This window comes from Bos javanicus, chromosome 1 (assembly GCF_032452875.1).
Source record: "Bos javanicus breed banteng chromosome 1, ARS-OSU_banteng_1.0, whole genome shotgun sequence".
Classification (NCBI taxonomy): domain Eukaryota; kingdom Metazoa; phylum Chordata; class Mammalia; order Artiodactyla; family Bovidae; genus Bos; species Bos javanicus.
In genome coordinates this window covers 138,466,529-138,486,231 of record NC_083868.1, presented here as the reverse complement: position 1 = coordinate 138,486,231, position 19,703 = coordinate 138,466,529, and the positions used below count along the sequence as shown (strand labels likewise).

The window sequence follows — 19,703 nt, the reverse complement described above, 5'->3', positions numbered from 1 at the left end:
CCTTCCATTAACCTGCTGATCTGGGAGCTCATGGGTCCGCGTCATACCAGAGAAAGCGACAAGTCTTAGTGAAGAATAAACAGCCACCTCAGCTCACCTGGCCCCACGCTAAGTCCTTTCTGTGCTTTGTCCCACGTTGTGCTCACCAGCACTTTCTAGGAGTAACATCTTTCATCCCATCTGCCAAATGAGGAAACTTCAAGTAGAAAGAATAACCAATTTCCCAGGTCACTCAGTGTATTGGAGAGTGTATTCAAACCAGCAAGCACCCTGTATCCACTAGACATTCTGGGTGAGGACAGCACTTACTGGAGAAGCTGGCAAAGGAGACGATGAGGAAATGCTGGGGATCCAGCTTTGGATGTGTGAAAATGGAGCATCTGATGATTTAAAATTATGTTCAAAACACAGGGCCAAGTTCCCACTTCCTCTGTGGGGTTTATATAGGAAGAGAGCTAGAAGTGGAGTCAGAAACAGGAAGCTGCAATGAGGGAGTGTGTGCCTCGAGGCCCTTTTGGAACACGAACATTCTTTCTCTTTCTGCTCCAGGAAACCTCTTCCAATGACAGGACTTTTTCCCATGGACTCTTGGGCTGTGACGTGTGAAGAGACAAAGCTTGTGAGCTGTTGGGAGGGAGGGGAGTGGCGGGGGCAGCCCGGCTGCTGGAACTGGGAACAAGGCGGTACGGGAGCGCCCTCCTAACCAGCTCCTTAAACCCCGCTGCCCATGGTCCCCATGGGCTTCGTGGCACCACTCTGTCAGTCCTGTTTTCTTCTCTCCACTCTGCATTTCCAGCTGTAACCCAGAATATGTGAAGAGCAGTTCTGTAATGAATTCCCATGCGTGTCTGTGAAACCCTAAAGCAACCGCAGATGCTGGCTTGCCACAAACCTGACACTGACAAGCCGCAGTGCAGTTAGGAGGCCTTGATGATGTGGAGGGAGCACGTGGAATGTGGACACCCTGACGGTCATGTCCAGCTGTCCCCAGAGCAGCGACAGAGGCATCCCGTGTTTCAGGAGCTGAGAGGGGGCTTGTTTACAGTTTGAGCTTTGCAGATGTGGCTCTATACAAACTTCAGTATTTGGGGTTGCCTCTAAGAACTAAAGATAAAAATGTAAGGTGCTCTGTAGCTCCACTATTCTTGCCTGGAGAATCCCAGGGATGGGGGAGCCTCGTGGGCTGCCATCTTTGGGGTCGCACAGAGTCAGACATGACTGAAGCGACTTTGCAGCAGCAGCAGCAGAAGCTCTAGTTTAGTATAAACCTTGTAACTATATTTTTACTATTCTGAAAGATGATGCTGTGAAAGTGCTGCACTCAATATGCCAGCCAATTTGGAAAACTCAGCAGTGGCCACAGGACTGGAAAAGGTCAGTTTTCATTCCAATCCCAAAGAAAGGCAATGCCAAAGAATGCTCAAACTACCGCACAATTGCACTCATCTCACATGCTAGTAAAGTAATGCTCAAAATTCTCCAAGCCAGGCTTCAGCAATATGTGAACTGTGAACTTCCTGATGTTCAAGCTGGTTTTAGAAAAGGCAGAGAAACCAGAGATCAAATTGCCAACATCTGCTGGATCATGGAAAAAGCAAGAGAGTTCCAGAAAAACATCTATTTCTACTTTATTGACTATGCCAAAGCCTTTGACTGTGTGGATCACAATAAACTGTGAAAAATTCTGAAAGAGATGGGAATACCAGACCACCTGATCTGCCTCTTGAGAAATTTGTATGCAGGTCAGGAAGCAACAGTTAGAACTGGACATGGACCAACAGACTGGTTCCAAATAGGAAAAGGACTACGTCAAGGCTGTATATTGTCACCCTGTTTATTTAATTTATATGCAGAGTACATCATGAGAAACACTGGACTGGAAGAAACACAAGCTGGAATCAAGATTGCCGGGAGAAATATCAATAACCTCAGATATGCAGATGACACCACCCTTATGGCAGAAAGTGAAGAGGAACTAAAAAGCCTCTTGATGAAAGTGAAAGTGGAGAGTGAGAAAGTTGGCTTAAAGCTCAACATTCAGAAAACGAAGATCATGGGATCTGGTCCCATCACTTCATGGAAAATAGATGGGGAAACAGTGGAAACAGTGTCAGACTTTATTTTTCTGGGCTCCAAAATCACTACAGATGGTGACTGCAGCCGTGAAATTAAAAGATGCTTACTCCTTGGAAGGAAAGTTATGACCAACCTAGATAGCATATTGAAAAGCAGAGACATTACTTTGCCAACAAAAGTCCGGCTAGTCAAGGCTATGGTTTTTCCTGTGGTCATGTATGGATATGAGAGTTAGACTGTGAAGAAGGCCGAGCGCCATAGAATTGATGCTTTTGAACTGTGGTGTTGGAGAAGGCTCTTGAGAGTCCCTTGGACTGCAAAGAGATCCAACCAGTCCATTTTGAAGGAGATCAGCCCTGGGATTTCTTTGGAAGGAATGATGCTAAAGCTGAAACTCCAGTACTTTGGCCACCTCATGCAAAGAGTTGACTCATTGGAAAGAACTCTGATGCTGGGAGGTATTGGGGGCAGGAGGAGAAGGGGACGACAGAAGATGAGATGGCTGGATGGCATCACTGATTCGATGGACGTGAGTCTGGGTGAACTCCTGGAGTTGGTGATGGACAGGGAGGCCTGGTGTGCTGCGATTCATGGGGTCGCAAAGAGTCGGACACGACTGAGCGACTAATCTGATCTGATCTGTTAAGATCATCCAGATGAGAATATTTTTAAGAATTTGGTCCATTTTGCCTGTCCAGGTATCAGATTCCAAAAAAATATTGCTCAGAGGAAACCTTCCTGGATTGCTTTACGAGATTTTTATGTTTTCTAGGAAGCAGAATCCTAGAAACTATATATGTAAACTATATATGTTTATATAGTTTACATACATATATAGTTGTGGCAAGGTGCATAAATCTGTGATTCAGATAATAAGGGGTCAAGTTCCTGGGTCTATAGGAATCTATAGGATCACAGAATATGTAGAAAAAAATAACATTCTGCTAGAATGTGAAACTGGGAGGATTAGTGAACCTGCTTCAGAGAGGACAAGCCACGAAGCCAGGAAAGCCTGGGAGACCAGCGAGCACAAGCCTGAATTGCGCTGAGAAAGCAGCCTGCTGTTCATGTATCCCACATGTGGCTTTCGCCTCTTGAAAGCTGTGTGTCCCCCCAGTGCCTGAGGGTGTACACCCCATGATGGCCACGGGGGGCAAAAGCTTGTAGCAATGGCTTCAACCTACAGAGGGGCCATCATCTGAAAGGTGATGTACTTCATCTGGGGTCATTTGGGAGGCTGCAACAGAAATTTTCCCAAAAGGCTCATGACAGGGATTTCACCAAAGGAAGTTCTAGTTTGTGGGGAGCCTGTGAGGTCATGTCTGTCTCTGGGGTTACCTCAGAGGCAGACAGAAAATAGCCTTATCATAGAACAGCTGGGAGCCAAGAAGAAAAGGCAGATGGAAGCAGAAGATACGCAGTCCGCTGGCCTGGAATGAAGCTTTGCAAATAAACACCTCTTAAAGAATTCAGTGGGAGAAATGTGTCCAGAGTTTTGATAGGGTTGAGAAGCTATGAATTTAGGTAAAATCTGCTGGTGAGGTAGAAACAGAGGAATATTTTATTTGACTACGTTGCCTTGACATTTGCTTTTCTTTCATCAGCATATTCACAAAGGGTTTATTGGTTGCCAGCCTTGAGCTAATAATGACTCAACAGGCATGGTCCCTGCCCTCATGGAGCAAATACTAACAAACAAAGCTTTAATTGAAACAGGCACTGTGATATGTCAACTGAAGTGGTGGCAGAAACAAACTCAATTCAAATAGGGGGATCTCTGAGCAGGTGACCTACAGTTGAGATCTGAGGGATGAGAAGGACAGTCATGTCATATGTGAGACAAGAGCACTGTCAGCCAATGAGAAGGCCTCAAAGTGGGAAAGACCTTACATGGCTGGAACACTGTTAGTCAGAGAAGTGGAAAGAGATGATATTGGAGAAATGAGCAAGAGCTGAGTTAAACAGGGTGTGGCCAGCTGTGATGGGATTTTATTCTGTACATAGTGACAAAGTCATGGCTATTGTGAAGGAAATGGACTAAAGCAACACCACAGAGGAGGCAGAGAGAAAAGTAAGGAGGCCATGCGGGGTCTTGAGCTCTGGTAGTTGTTGGATTTTTATTTGTTTGATTTTAATGTGTTTCTCAACTTGGCTTGTGTAATCCAACCAGCATGGAGAACACTGATCAAAGGATTTGATGGGGGAATGTACTGCTGAAAGAGCAGTGAGTCACCAGGGTACTGGCAGGAATACCCCTGGGGTGTGGAATGGATTACCTGTCTGAAATGGTGGGTTGAGGCCGTATCTGTCTCCCTCAACTTTGTACACATCAGAACATAATTGGCATTTAATACACATCACCTGAATTGAACAAAGCTGAATAATGAAATGGCTTTGTGTGAGTATATACGTTCACGTGTGTGTGAACTAAATTACCACAACTCAAGTGAAAGCTCTAAAGTGAGGAGATACTCTGGATTATTTAGTCAGACAGAACTGGCTGATAATTAAATGGGAAACTGTGATTTTTCCAGCTCTGTGACAATATCACCTGATTTCCTCCTCTGGTATGCCTGCTATTAGAAATGAATTCCTCTGCTGAATTCAATACAAAGATGATTGATAAGGCCTATAAATTATCTCAAGATAATTTATTTATCTCAAGTATCTTGAGATAATTTATAGGCCTTATCAATCATCTTTGTATTAATGAATCTATCATATCTTTTCTTGAAGGAAAGGACATTTTAATAGGAAGGAAGTTGAAAAAAGTATGAAGACATTAAAACTGATTGTGGAGAAAATAAACTGCTTGGAATGGCTGGAATGTGAAGAAAAGGGCCAGAGTAGAGAAAGAGGGGGTTTCCTAACGTTCACACTCTTTGACTGGGTAATTTCATTTCTGAACAGTAACCTAAAGCAATAACAGCAAACATGGGGCAAAGATAGACATTGCAATATTATTTATGAAAAAAATGAAAGCAACCAAATTACAGTAACAGGGCATAGAGAAATAAATTCATGTGGCTTTAGAGCAGTAGTGTGGAGCTATTAAAATTATGTTTCTGAAGAATTTTTAATAACATAGGATGAAAATCCAAACAAAGGTGTATGTGTGTCTGTGTATTCTATGGATACCATACATATGTAGTATGATCTCAAACAGCTAATAAATCTACCTGGAAAAGACCGTGCATATATTTTTGTGGATGTGTATGTTTACATTATGGAATTTGGGGTGTTTATTTTCTTTTAATTATTTTCTATTTTTCCAGATTAAAAATAAATATGGATTATTAGAGAATATATTATAACTACCCTTTCCACTTAGAGGGTATCTCCCTAGAGGCTCAGCTGGTAAAAAATCTGCCTGCAATGCAGGAGACCTGGGTTTGATCCCTTGGTTGGGAAGATCCCCTGGAGAAGGGAATGGCTACCCACTCCAGTATTCTTGTCTGGAGAATTCCATGGACAGAGAAGCCTGGTGGGCTAGAGTCCATGGGGTCACAAGAGTTGGACATGACTAACACACTTTTACTTCTTTTTTTTTTTAATAAATTTATCTGCTTAGAAGAAATTTCTAATTTATTAACCAAATTACTGTTTCTGAAACAAATCTGGGTGTTTGACTGAACTTGAATCTGTGGGATGCAGGGAGCGAGCTCCGCCCCTGGCAAAGGTCATGAGGAAGGGGGCTTGGCATACGCAAAGGCGGAATCAAGCCTCTGGAGTCTCCCTGGAAATTCTCGAGCATCTACCCCCAAAACCAGAGTCTGCCTACTTTCTGCTTTGTGCTCTCACCTACACCTCTGACTTTATGGGGGGCTGTCCCCTACTACCTCTCTCTAAAAAAAGAGTTAGCTTACAGCTCCAGTTAATAATTCCTGGGTGTGACAGTGTTTCAACCTTCAAACTCCTTTGGAAGTCCTCTAGCCTGCCTGAATAGGTTTTTCCGGCCACATGTGATTGTTCAGAGCCTCCCAACTGTGAGAGGCAGGAGATGTTCTAAACTGTCTAAACACAGATTCCTTTGAGTAGTTAAAAGATTGATTAGAAATATATGGAATTTAGAAAGATGCTAACAATAACCCTGTGTACGAGACAGCAAAAGAGACACTGATGTATAGAACAGTCTTATGGACTCTGTTGCAGAAGGAGAGGGTGGGAAGATTTGGGAGAATGGCATTGAAACATGTATAATATCATGTATGAAACGAGTTGCCAGTCCAGGTTCGATGCACGATACTGGATGCCTGGGGCTAGTGCACTGGGACGACCCAGAGGGATGGTATGGGGAGGGAGGAGGGAGGAGGGTTCGGGATGGGGAACACATGTATACCTGTGGTGGATTCATTTTGATATTTGGCAAAACTAATACAATTTGTAAAGTTTAAAAATAAAATAAAAAAAAAAAAGAAATTGTATTGGTGAAGGGTTTTTCACTTGTTGGGCCAATGTTTGCTGCTAAGTCTCCATACTCCTTACCTACTGTGTCCTTGGCAGTGTATTGATTGATATAATGGGTGTATAGAAATGTAAGTACTAGCCTCAATGTTTGTAACCTTGACCCTTGAGTTAATTCTTTTCTTGATTGAGCCCACCTCACCTTTGCCCTATAGGAATGCAACTTTATCCAATGCTTTTTAGAGGCTGGTGCCTGACTTTAGAATAATCACCTTTAGAGAAAAATAAGTTTCTTAAAATGTTAACAGGCCTCCTGGCCAGAAGATGATGTAAATCACCTGAACTTTTGCATATGATAAGTTTGAAAGCCTGGCTTCAATTAGGACCAGGAACTGCTGTCCTTGCATGACTCTACCGCTTCCCCCATTATCCTCTATGCACAACTTAAGATATAAAACTACTTTGGAAAATAAAGTACGCCCTTTTGTTCACCGAAATTTGGTCTCCCCATGTCGTTCTTTCTTTCACCTTCTGGCTGAATTTTTCCTCTGAGGCGGGGAAGCTCGTCAAGCCTACTAATTTTGCCTGGGCTTCTAAAATCTGACCGGGGAGGCCTTAGTGTCTCCTCTCCTTCGGGAGAACGGGAGGACGCCTTGCGGCCTTCGTAGGTGATGTAAATTCTCTGCTTTGGAACTTTATTCAGCCTCTTTTCTTCACTGAATTTTCCTACTGAGCTATCCTTATTTCACCACTCTTTGTATCCTTAATAAACGTCTAATTAAGCAGTTGTTTCCTGATCTTCGCCGACGCCGTCCCCGCTTCGAATTCCCTGGATCCACCGGGGCTGGACCCCGGCAGTGGGACAGTTTTTCAGAGCTGAATCTTAAAAGATGTTCCTCAAGCCTCTAAGGCATGATCTCATTAGAGAGGTTGATGGTTAGGAGGGAAGGAGACTTGAAAAATATCTAAGGACCCATTCGTCCACAAGGAGCAATTAGGTTTTTTCAACAGCATTTGAAAATGAGATTCCTAGCACTTGGCTGGTGACACCATGATGTGGCTCCTAGGGAGACATGAGTGCTCCACAGGCCACTGAGCTCAGGCAGGGATCAATTTAAACTGTGAAGCAAGGAGAAGATGCAGAAGTTCCAATCAGCAGCATAATTCCTGCATTGCACCAGCCATGATATATTCCCAAAAGGTCTTTTTCATGACTGCAATTCTTGCTGAGCGCAAACACGGTACAGACCCAAGAAACATGGAGTTCATTTCCATTTCCCCCTTTTTCTCATGGGGTGAGTGTATTTCTATTGAAATCATTTGTGTTCATTAAATGATAATTTCCAGAACACTAGGAACGAGCTGATTGCCACATTAAATCATACCACAGTAAAACAAGCTCTTTAATGCCTTTCCTAAACTACTATATGAAAAATGTAGAACCTGATCTTTGTTATAAATTGCCTCTTTGTCAAAATAGACAAAATTTCATTCAAATGTTAAAAGGTGTAAGTGTTAGTCGCTCAGTCGTGTCCAACTCTTTGCAATGCCATGGACTGTAGCCTGCCAGGCTTCTCTGTCCATGGGATTCTCCAGGCAAGAGTACTGGAGTGGGTTGCCATTCCTTTCACCAGGGGCTCTTTCTGACCCAGGAATTGAACCCAGGTCTCCTGCATTGCAGGCAGATTCTTTACCATATGAGCCACCAGGGAAGCCATTTATAACCATTAGTATTGTTTATGTTGATCCTTAGCCTTTTCCAGATTTGACCAGTAGAGAAAATATGTATGTGGAGATAGAGATGGACATAGGTTGGTTTGTCTCAACCAGGGGAGATTTGCCCCTTTAGGCATTTGGCAGTGTCCAGGGACATTTTTGGTTTTCCAGTTTCAGAATCAAAGGAAGGGCTGATGGGAGTGTCTTACTGGCATCTGGTGCTCAAGGGGAGGGATGTTGCTAAAACTAAACATCTCTCAGTGCACTAGCCAGAATTGTCCAGCTCAAATATGAGTAGTGCCTGGTTGAGAAACTTTGATGTATGTGGATAGATGGAATGATAACATAAATTTAGTATAGCAGTGACATCAGGGAAAAAGGTAAGTGGGAGTTTTCACACTGTTTTTGCAAGTTTTCTGTAAGTCTGAAAATATTTCAAAATTTTACAAAGTTTTCAATAGGTAATTGTCACCTTAAACTGTAATACCCTGTTCTGCAGCCTAGAGATAGAAAATGATGCGTCCCTTGTTGAGAATGAAGGTTCAGCTTGGTCATTGCCCATGACCTCTGGTGTTGCAGTCTCCAAAGGCAGGAAGGGAAGTCAGCCAAAGTCCCAAGTGCCCACAGGGATCATGGCTGGATTTGCTTACTCCACTATGAGATAGCACGCCCCTCGGGTTGAGGCCATATTTAGATGAGCATTGTTGTTCTGCTTAAACTGCTCTTTCCATCTGGAGTCAGAGGCTGCTAATGAAGAGCCCACCCCTCCCACCTCCCCCTCTTTAGCTGCATCTCATTTCCAGGCTACACCCTATTTTATTTATATATGTGTATGCTGCTGCTGCTAAGTCGCTTCAGTCGTGTCCAACTCTGTGCAACCCCAGAGACAGCAGCCCACCAGGCTCCCCCATCCCTGGGATTCTCCAGGCAGGAACACTGGAGTGGGTTGCCATTTCCTTCTCCAATGCGTGAAAGTGAAGTCACTCAGTCGTGTCCGACTCCTAGCGACCCCATGGACTGCAGCCCACCAGGCTCCTCCATCCATGGGATTTTCCAGGCAAGAGTACTGGAGTGGGGTGCCATTGCCTTCTCCGTATATGTGTGTGTATGTATATATGTATATATATATATATATGTGTGTGTGTGTGTATATATATATATATATATATCCCCAGGAATTGTTCTTAGGTCTTCTCTTGAGTCAATACCCTAGTTTCTCCAACAACATCATGAGCTGCTCTGGGTTAAGAACTCCAGTTTCTACTCTGTGCACGTGTAATGGAGTGGCTAGGAGGTCAGGCCCTGGAAATACTGCCTGTTGCATGTCTAACGAGTTGCAGGAACTTGGTGCTATTATGGAACCAGGTTTGTGCCTCAATTTTCTCAACTGTTAAATGGGGAGAAAAATAGAAAACCTGGTAGAGTTTAAATTAATTAATTTAATTAGAGTTTAATTAAGCTGGTACAACAATGGCAGATATTAATACCTTAATTAAAGTTAGTATTTGTTCATCCATCTATAGTTTTAGAGTTATTTCTTTCTGCCCTCCCCACCCCCATGAGCAGTGCTTCTAACTACTGTGTTGGGAAGATGAGATTGATGTGTCCAGTCATTTGGGTGCTTCCTGTCCTGTCTCTGGTTCTTGCTGTTTCTGTTGCATTGGTTCAACTCAGGTGCTTCCTAAGACTTTTCATGCTGTGTGGCCACCACAGTGAGTGTCTCTGTCCTGTGTCCATCCTGTCCTCTTCTACTGAACTCTCTTTTTGACTGTGTATTTTCAGTGAGCCATATACTATAGTAAAGGCTTTGTGTTACTTCATGTGTCTTATAAGAGCCCTGAGATGGAAACTGTAATTCTCATCACTTTAATTAAGGAAACTGAGGCTTGGAGGGGTTAACTTGACCAGGCCACTGGATTAAGAAGCAGCATGCTTTTGAAAAACCTCCATTCCTCCATGTCCCCAGGAATGAAATACTTTGAGTAGGGGAGAACCCAGAGTTCAGGCCATTCTTCTATTTTCCTTCCTTGCAAATCACAGAAGTTGAGGTGACCCAAACAGATGAGACTTAGTGTTCGTCATATGCCAGGGTCTGTGCTGGTGCTGGGATATAAATGTAGAAAATACAGTGTTTGGTCAGTGACCTCAAAGTCCTACTTCACTTATCTTTCACTGTACAACAAAATGCCCTGAAACTTAGTGGCTTAAAATATGATTTCTTCTTTCTAATGACTCTGTGTTTCCAGGGCTGCATGTGACAGCTCTTCTGCTCCACGTGATGCTGAGTCCCTCCTGAGGCTGCATATAGCTGAGAACTTGTCTTGGGGGGTCCACAGTGGCCTCACTCCCATGGCCAATGGTGGTGCTGGCTGTTGGCTGAGGGGGTCTCTGATTTCCTCCTGTGGCTTTTCATGTTCCAAGGGCTCTCACCAGGGGATCTTTCCAGGAAAACAACCTGGACTTCTTTATGTGATTGGTGGCTGCCAAGAGTACAAAACCGAAGCTACATGCCTCATGAAGCCTCGTTGTAGAAGTCACAGCATTACTTCTGCATCTTTCTGTGGCCCAAAAGCAAGCTACAGGCCCAGCCGCAGGGGTGACAGAAGATCGCCCCCTCTTGATGTGAGGACTGGCATAGAAGCACGGGGATGGGAGGGTGGTTTCAGCCACTTTGAAAGCAATCTACCACGCTTTTCTGTGCATATGGCTCAGACGCACAGGAAAATAGGGTTTAAGAGCTGGAAGGCTGCTTAACCATCATCTGATTTAGCCTCTAATAGCACAAGCTGCAAGATTGCCCAGAGAAATATCAGTAACCTCATACATGCCACTCTAATGGCAGAAAGTGAAGAGGAACTAAAAAGCTTCTTGATGAGGGTGAGAGAGGAGAGTGAAAAGCCTGGCTTAAAACTCAACATCCAAAAAACTAAGATCACGGCATCCAGTCCCATCACTTCATGGCAAATGGATGGGGGAAAAGTGGAAACAATGGCAGATTTTATTTTCTTGGGCCCCCAAATCACTGTGGATGTTGACTGCAACCATGAAATTCAAAGATGCTTGCTTCTTGGAAGGAAAGCTATGACAAATGTAGACAGCATATTAAAAAGCAGAGACATCACTTTGCCAACAAAGATCTGTAGAGTCAAAGCTGTAGTTTTTCCAGTGAGAGTTGAATCATAAAGAAGGCTGAGTGCTGAAGAATTGATGCTTTTGAACTGTGGTGTTTGAGAAGACTCTTGAGAATCCCTGGGACAGCAAGGAGATCAAACTAGTCAATCCTAAAAGAAATCAACCCTGAATATTCGTTGGAAGGACTGGTGCTGAAGCTGAAGCTCCAATACTTTTGGCCACCTGATGCAAAGAGCTGACTCATTAGAAAAGACCCTTGTGCTGGGAAAGTTTGAGGGCAAAAGGAGAAAGGAGAGGCAGAAGATGATGGTTAGATAATATCACCGACTCAATAGACATGAGATGGAGCAAATTCCGTGAGATGGTGAAGGAGAGGGAAGCTTGGCATACTGCAGTCAGTGGGGTCACAAAGACTCAGACACAACTTAGCACCTAAAAAACAACAATAATCACAGATGCAGGAACTACAATCTGGGAAGTCAAGCTACTTGGCCTCGACCAGCACAGTCAGTGGAGCAGCCAGGCTGGATCCAGCTTGTCTGGTTGGCACCATTACTTGCATATGCAGATGTGTGCTTTGCTTTGCTTCCTGCAGAGGATGTCTCTGCCAAGTTCCCGTCTCAAGACTGCCCCTGTTAAGTTTGGAGACAGCAAGAGTATAGAAGAAGGGAGGGACCTGTTTTTCTTACTTCTGTTTCTGTGCCTGATACCTGCCTCCCTGTTCCTGGGCTGCACACTGGGGTGTTCAATTAGTGCTTTGGCCTTGCTGACCAACACTCACCACGGATAGCTTCTTCGTCACTCTTCTTTCAGTTGGGAAAATGAAGCAATGCAGGGTTTTACCACATGCATAGAAAGTGGCTGCCCAACCCCCACCACATGTTATAAAATGAAAACCAATATTTACATAATGTTTTAGGGTAATCTATTATACTACAGGGCTTCCCTGGTGGCCTAGATGGTAAAGCGTCTGCCCACAATGCAGGAGACCTGGGTTTGATCCCAGGGTTGGAAAGATCCCTGGAGAAGGAAATGGCTACCCATTTCCGTACTCTTGCTTGGAAAATTATACTACAGTGCATTTTTCTAAAATCCACAATTACTACAGTATGAGATGTGTAGCTTGTTTTGAAATAGAGTAGGTGAGCCAGAAATTATTAATTTCTCTCAATATAACAAACCTGAAAATAATAAAGATCTTACATTCCTCTGATCATTATGATGCTGCTTTGGATATTTCCAGCCTTAAATGTTTATTTTGCATTAAAGATGGTATTTGTTATCAAGTGCAGCTCTGGGATTCTCCCCCTCAAAATCCTCATGGGGGTGCTTGACTCTTATTGAGAGTTAAATAAGAAGTACAATTCTTAGACTTATGGCTCCTTGAAGACCACGGATTTCCAAAGAAGAATGGTAGAGATGCTGTCTAGAAAACAATGTTCACCTGATTCCTGTGGTATTTAGTATAGACGAATGAAACCTTTTTCTCTTCATTCTAAAGTATTTACCATTTTTATAGTTTAAATAAATAATATTTATTATAAAAATTTACAAAAGACAGAAGCACCCAAAGGAGAAAATAAATATATCCCCTTAACCGCACCTTACAGTCACACTGCTGTTAACGTTTTTAGTGTATGTTCTTCCTATCAGAGAGATAGACAATAGACACCATTATATAGATTGCCATGAGGGAGAAGATGTGGGTACACATATAGAGTTTTCTTTTCAAAAAATGTAATCATACAATAAGTTTCCAACTAGATTTTCATGTGTTTTCTCTTGCCTACATGTAGTGAGAACACTTTTCCACATTTACCACTCAGAGAAATAAATCTCTCTTGTTTTGGCAGGACAGTGATACTGAAGCTCTGGCCAGGTGTTTGGAGCACGTGCTGGGCTGCACCACTCTAGGTGAGTAAGCCTCTTCAGATTCCAAAATATACTCATACCTACTGAATCTACTGGAATACCCAACAAGTAGAAAGCTTAGATATTTTAGTCTAACCTCCTCATTTGACAGATGAGACAGGCCAACAGAGGTTGAATGTCTGACCCACGGGCCAGAAAATGCAAAGAAGAATTGTTTATCCTTGTTCAGTGACCCTGGGTGTCCAAGGATGAAATCGTTAAATTCAGTGGTCCGCTGTGGTCCAGTGGTGGTCTAGGAGGATGCAATAATAGGTTTTACAGGTTTTCTGGGAGAGGAATCTTTCTACCTCACTGGTCCTGTAGAAACACTACATTCATTCAAGCTGAAAATATCATCATTCTGAAGATCAGCCAGTTACTGGAAGAGATTTGGTCTGAAAAACAGAGCTAAAATTTCTTTAGCATTGTTGGTCTTGATGAATGGGATTGCTGTGCTTCAAAGATAAAACCCTATTTCTTATTTTCTTCCTTTTTTTAACCCAACAAACCCAACTGGGATCACTTCCAGCACTGATGATAATTGTCACCTGACAGAAATAGAATATCAGAGGATACAGTCTTTCATCTGCAGGTTTCGCTTCCCCAGATGGAACCTGCCCTGGATGGAAGCACCTTCAGCCCTGAGGGCCGCCTGTATTCACCGTACCAGCCTTTGTGTGCAGGGGCTTGAGGGGCCCCAGGTTTTGGTATTCACGAGGGCTCAGTCCCTCAGGGATGCCAAGGGATAATTTTTATAGGTCCTGGGTGAAAAGGGGTGAGATCTTTTTTCTTTGAAATTTGATGGTGAATTTTTATTTTAAATTTTTTAACCAAAAGCAGTCCCTTCAAAGGGAATCACAGGAATAAAGATGAAGTTTTCATGCGTGCCAGCATTCACCAATATTTTGTTAGGCGTGTACGCACAATTTATAGCCTTTTTCTAGCTTCTTCCACATCTGTATGTGAGAAGCCTCACTCATAACACAGCTCCCTGGATTTTTCTCCTGGTCATCATCATGTGACCTGTTTAGTTGTCCAACAGTAACACTATGAGGTGCATTTATCCCAAGTTTCAAATTAGCAGACCAGGTAGGCTGTCCTTTGACAAAGCGCTGTCTGTCTCTGTGGACCTCAGTTAGACTAGCTCATTAATTTTCAAATTGGGTTCCTTGGGGATCTGCAGAAGCTAGCAAGGAGGGGGGACCCTGAGAAGCACAGGGACAGAAGCCCTGTCTAACATAGACCTTGGTACAAAAGAGGCCCTTAACAAATATTTTTAAATATTTTAAGAGAAATTAGATGCAGACTCTGCTCCTTTCCCAGCTTCAACCAAAATAGTTTCACTCTTATCTGTTTTATAAATTAGATTTCAACATAAGATTGTGCCTTAAAAAAAGATTCCACTGCAAAAAAATAAAGTGCTGGATTGGATAGATGATATCTAAATTTCCTTCAAGACCGTATGATTTTATAAGTGAGCATTAGGACTTGGAATAAAAACACACATTCATCTCTGCCAGGAGTGCCACCAAAGTGACAACGATGGAATAAATCTGATGTAAACCTTCAGAAACAAAGGGAACCAGAGAAGAGGTGGGAGCAGATGAGGGCTGTTAGTGACTTTGAGAAGACAGAAAGCAGATGGGTGAGTGGTGAGTGATTTAGGAACAGGGAAAGGTGAAAGCTAAACTCCTAAGTGTGTGTAGGAAGGCAGACAGGGAGGAATGGCCTGCCAGACACGGATATGAGGGGCAGCAAGCCTCAGAAACACCTGTCTGGGGAAGTGCTCATTGCAGATGAGAGTATGATGGCTTTCTGGATTCCAGGAGCTTCTTTGCCATTACATAGGAGCCGTGAAGACACCCCCTCATGTGGTCTCACTGGACATGAGATTGCTCAGGTAGGCAGTAGTTGCTTTGCTCTAACTGCACTTTGGGAGATTTGTCAACCACAGTCACAGTTAGAGCTTATTAACCGTCATGGTTTTTGATATATGTCTGAATGTTAACAGGATCCAAGGGGCAATAGAAGCTTCGTTATGTCAGAGTATAAGCCCTGACACTTAAACAGGAACCCTCCATGACTGACAGTGAATGCAATTGGGCGGTAGTTCTATAGTTTTCAAACTACTGCACAATTGCACTCATCTCACACACTAGCAAAGTAATGCTCAAAGTTCTCCAAGCCAGGCTTCAACAGTACATCAACTAAGAACTTTCAGACATTCAAGCTGGATTTAGAAAAGGCAGAGGAACCAGAGATTAAGTTGCCAACATCCGTTGGATCATAGAAAAAGCAAGAGAGTTCCAGAAAACATCTACTTCTGCTTTGTTGACTATGCCAAAGTCTTTGTGTGAATCACAGCAAACTGTGGAAAATTCTTCAAGAGATGGGAATATCAGACCACCTGACATGCCTCTTGAGAAATCAGTATGCAGGTCAGTAAGCAACAGTTAAAACCAGACTTGAAACAATGGACTGGTTCCAAATCGGGAAAGAAGTATGTCAAGGCTGTATATTGTCATCCTGCTTATTTAACTTATATGCAGAGTACATCATGCAAAATGCCAGACTGGATGAAGCATAAGTTGGGATCAAGACTTATGGGAGAAATATCAATAACCTCAGATATGCAGATGACACTATCCTTTATGGCAGAAAGTGAAGAGAAACTGAAGAGCCTCTTGATTAAAGTGAAAGAGAAGAGTGAAAAAGCTGGCTTAAAACTCAACATTCAAAAAATGAAGATCATGGCATCTGGTCCCATCACTTCATTGCAAATAGTTGGGAAAACAATGGAAACAGTGAGAAACTTTTTCTTGGGCTCCAAAAATCACTGCAGATGGTGACTACAGCCATGAAATTAAAAGACACTTGCTCCTTGGAAGAAAAATTATGACCAACCTAGACAGCACATTAAAAAGCAGAGACATTACTTTGCTGACAAAAGTCCGTCTAGTCAAAGCTATGGTTTTTCCAGTAGTCATGTATGGATGTGAGAGTTGGATCATAAAGAAAGCTGAGTGCTAAAGAATTGATACTTTTGAACTGTGGTGTTGGAGAAGACTCTTGAGAGTCCCTTGGACTGCAAGGAGATCAAACCAGTCAATCCTAAAGGAAATCAGTCCTGAATATTCATTGGAAGGACTGATGCTGAAGCTGAAGCTCCAATACTTTGGCCACCTGATGAAAAGAACTAACTCATTGGAAAATACCTTGATGTTGGAAACATTGAAGGCCAGAGGAGAAGGGGACGACAGAGGATGAGATGGTTGGATGGCATCACTGACTCAATGGACATCAGTTAGAGCAAGCTCCAGGAGTTTGTGATGGACAGGGAGGCCTGGCGCACTGCAGTCCATGGGGTCACAAAGTTGGACACGACTGAGTGACTGAACTGAACTGATGATTGACACACTTTACTCACAGGCAGCATCAGCCTGTGCAATGGCAATATCCAGTTGCCCATTGAGCATGCCAGGTCTTAATTATCTTCCACAAACATTTTCAAGAGCTTCTGCCAACCCTGGACAAGAGAGAAGGGACAACAGATGCAAATATCCTTCTGGTTCTTTGGACCAAGTATGTTGTAAGTGTTGCCCTGAAGATGCTGCTGGCAGCTGTTTACCCCAGACTGTTTGATTTCCATGTGGAACAGGGGCAGGGATGCCTCCCCTTCCTATGTCCCTGGAGAGTGGAGAGGGTAGATAAGAAAACATTGTGGAGCTTCAAGGGATCCCCAATTAGAAGGTGGCTTTTTGAATTTCAGGTTCAGTATCTGAGTCTCCTGAACATATCAAGGTCAGGTTACAGCCTTTAAACCGGTAGTTCTCACACTTAAACAAGCATCTGAATCACTTAAAGGCCTTGGAAGATGCAGGTGCACTGTGTGCCTTAGAATTTGTTTCTAACAAGTTCCCAGGTGATGCTGATATTCTGGATCCAGACCATACTTTGAGAGCCATGGATTAAATGCCCTTAAGCCCTGAGATTCTTATCCTGCACATCCACCCTAATTTATAATTCAAACAAAATGCTACTAAAACTAAAAATATATATATTTCTTTATATATATATATATTTCTTAAAATTATAGAGAACTTGATTATAAGCCAAAATGAAAATAGCTTCTTCTAGGAATTTTATTCTTTTTATAGTTATGTCAATGTCCGCTGGGCTATCTGGCACTGTATACAAGAGTTACTGAGCTTTGTTGGAACCAATATTGTATTTGTTCATCATCCTCAGCATCTGTGTCAGACATTTAGGTGGGTTCGGGGCACTGTATGAAGATTCAGATGTTGAAACCTATTTGCAACATGGTCCCAGCCACCAAGTGTGGTCCTGGATAGACCAGCACAAAGCTTGGTAACCGTGTCACCCCCTTGGTGCTTCTTTTATGCATGGAGGACATACCCTCCCAAATGGAGGCACTTCCATTTCTGAAGCCCTAAATTCCCCTCAAAGTTCCCCATGGAGTACAAGAAGGCAAGGCCAGTCATGAACAGAATGCTAAGGGATCCTAGATAGAATTAGGTGAGGAAAGGAGAACAAAACACCTTTTAAGGGAATAGGAAAGGCCAGAAATGCCTGGGGTGTCTGGGGGACAGCCAGAGACGCAGGCAACAGCCATTTCACTGAAGGCAGATGCTTCAAAACATGCAGCTTTGATGGTTGAAATGTGCTACCTATCTCCCCACCCCTCCTTTCTTCCCTATTATGTTTATAACACACATATGATTAGCCAGGTATCACAGAGTGATGGAGAAAACAAGGTCCCTCCCTTGATGAGCTCCCAGTCTAGTCAGGGAGCAGGTAATTACAGGGCATTGTGAGGAGGATAACACATACTGGGAACAAGGGAGGTGGTTAGGAGGGGTCCACTCTGGATATGCAGCTGGAGCAAAGCTCTACAGAGGAGGCGAAGGCTTATGATTGCCTGGGTCCATGAGGACCAGGACAAGATCTTATTCACACCAGTGTTTTCAGAGTCTGGCACATAGCCTGGCACACAGTAATTTTCAAGAGTCATTCGATGAATGAATGGAAAGGTAAGTAGAGTAGCCAAGTGGTCAGAAAGAGGAAGTGTTCCCTACAAAGGATCAAGCAGTAGAGAGCTCAGAAATATGAAACAACTGGGTGTATCCATGGAACTGTCAAGAAGGCTGGTGCTGCTTCAGTGTAAGGTATGAGGAAGGGATCAGCAATCTGGATGCACAGGACCAAGCCCATGGGGAACCTTGGTGCCGGGTTAAGGACCTTGAACTTTATTGTGTGGACTAGGGTACCACTGGTTCTTAAGCATGGTCAGAAAAAAATCAGCTTTAACAAACAATAAGGAGGATGTTTTGAAAGAAGTGACTTGAGATGGGGGACTGATTATGGGCTCTCATTCCGCAGACAACACATGGTGTTGCTATAGTAACTGTTCAGGCCCATCACTAGCCAGTAAAGGCCAAAGATGACCTCTGTTTTCCTTTAAAAAGAAAATTCTGTCTCTGTGTTTCTTAGTAACCAGATTAGGAACCAAGGCAACAAATGAAGTTTAGCCTTTTTAACGACTGGGAAATTAGCTGTACTTCTATAGAGAAGTCATCAGCAGAATGATACAAGTTGGGTGAACTATATATAAAAAGGCTTGTTTTGTACCTCCAAGCAGGATGTTGTCACAGAAGTCATTAGAACCCAAGAGATGCTTCCAAACCTCACTGTCCATTATGATTTCTTTAGTGTGTTAACGTGTCTGATCAGTTTGGCTTTTTGAAATTTGTTACCCTTCAGTTCTTCCATTGAACGTTGGTAATTACTGTTTAATCTCCACTAAACAATATGACTGATAGAGACCAGAGAAGACATCAGAGCTTTGGAATCCCCTCAAAACTTCCTTTGCTTAAGCTCTTCAGACTCTAAGCTGTTAAATGTAGGGATGACTGACAGCCATTTAACCTTTCACTATTGTGCTTTTCACCTTGACAGAAAAGAATTTCATGTAATAATTAGAGTGATTTCAACATAGTGTCTTATCTTTGGTTACTGACACTTTGAAACCACTGCATCCGGAGGAGAGGAGGGATATTTTGGATTCAAAACCACTTGGATCATTTTGCTGTGCATGCGCAAAACTTGCCACTATCCCTTCTGTCTTCATAGATTTATATCTGATAAAAATGTAATAGTTTCTAGAAGTTCTTTGAAACTTGAAAGATTAAAATAGATTCAGAATTAGTGGCGATTTACAGAGAACCTGCTGTATGTCTGCTACCATGCCAGGCACATTCATTTGGCAGGTGTGTGGTGATGGGAAGGAGGTAGAAAAAGGCTTTGTAATTAAAATACATTCCTAAAACAGTACTTTTAATCACTCTTAGTAGCATCTTCTTAGCAAAGAACTTTCTGTATTTTCCTATTGTCTACAAAAAAGTTCCAGGAATCAAGTTTACCTAGCTAAGAAAGAAACTCAGCAG

The 19,703-nt window shown here is 42.9% G+C and overlaps 1 protein-coding gene across 12 annotated transcripts in view; it reads left to right on the top strand.

Annotated features, from left to right (window-relative positions):
* NEK11 (NIMA related kinase 11) overlaps nt 1-19,703 on the top strand; it is a 278,190-nt gene that overhangs the window by 194,546 nt on the left and 63,941 nt on the right. For 10 of the 12 annotated variants that reach the window (XM_061421687.1, XM_061421640.1, XM_061421649.1 and 7 more), the window contains one exon: nt 13,182-13,242. In XM_061421687.1, the coding sequence (XP_061277671.1) occupies nt 13,182-13,242 (61 nt within the window). Of the gene's footprint in view, nt 1-13,181; nt 13,243-15,065; nt 15,140-19,703 lie in introns of all 12 variants that reach the window. The other 2 variants (XM_061421705.1, XM_061421696.1) reach the window with 1 other exon arrangement.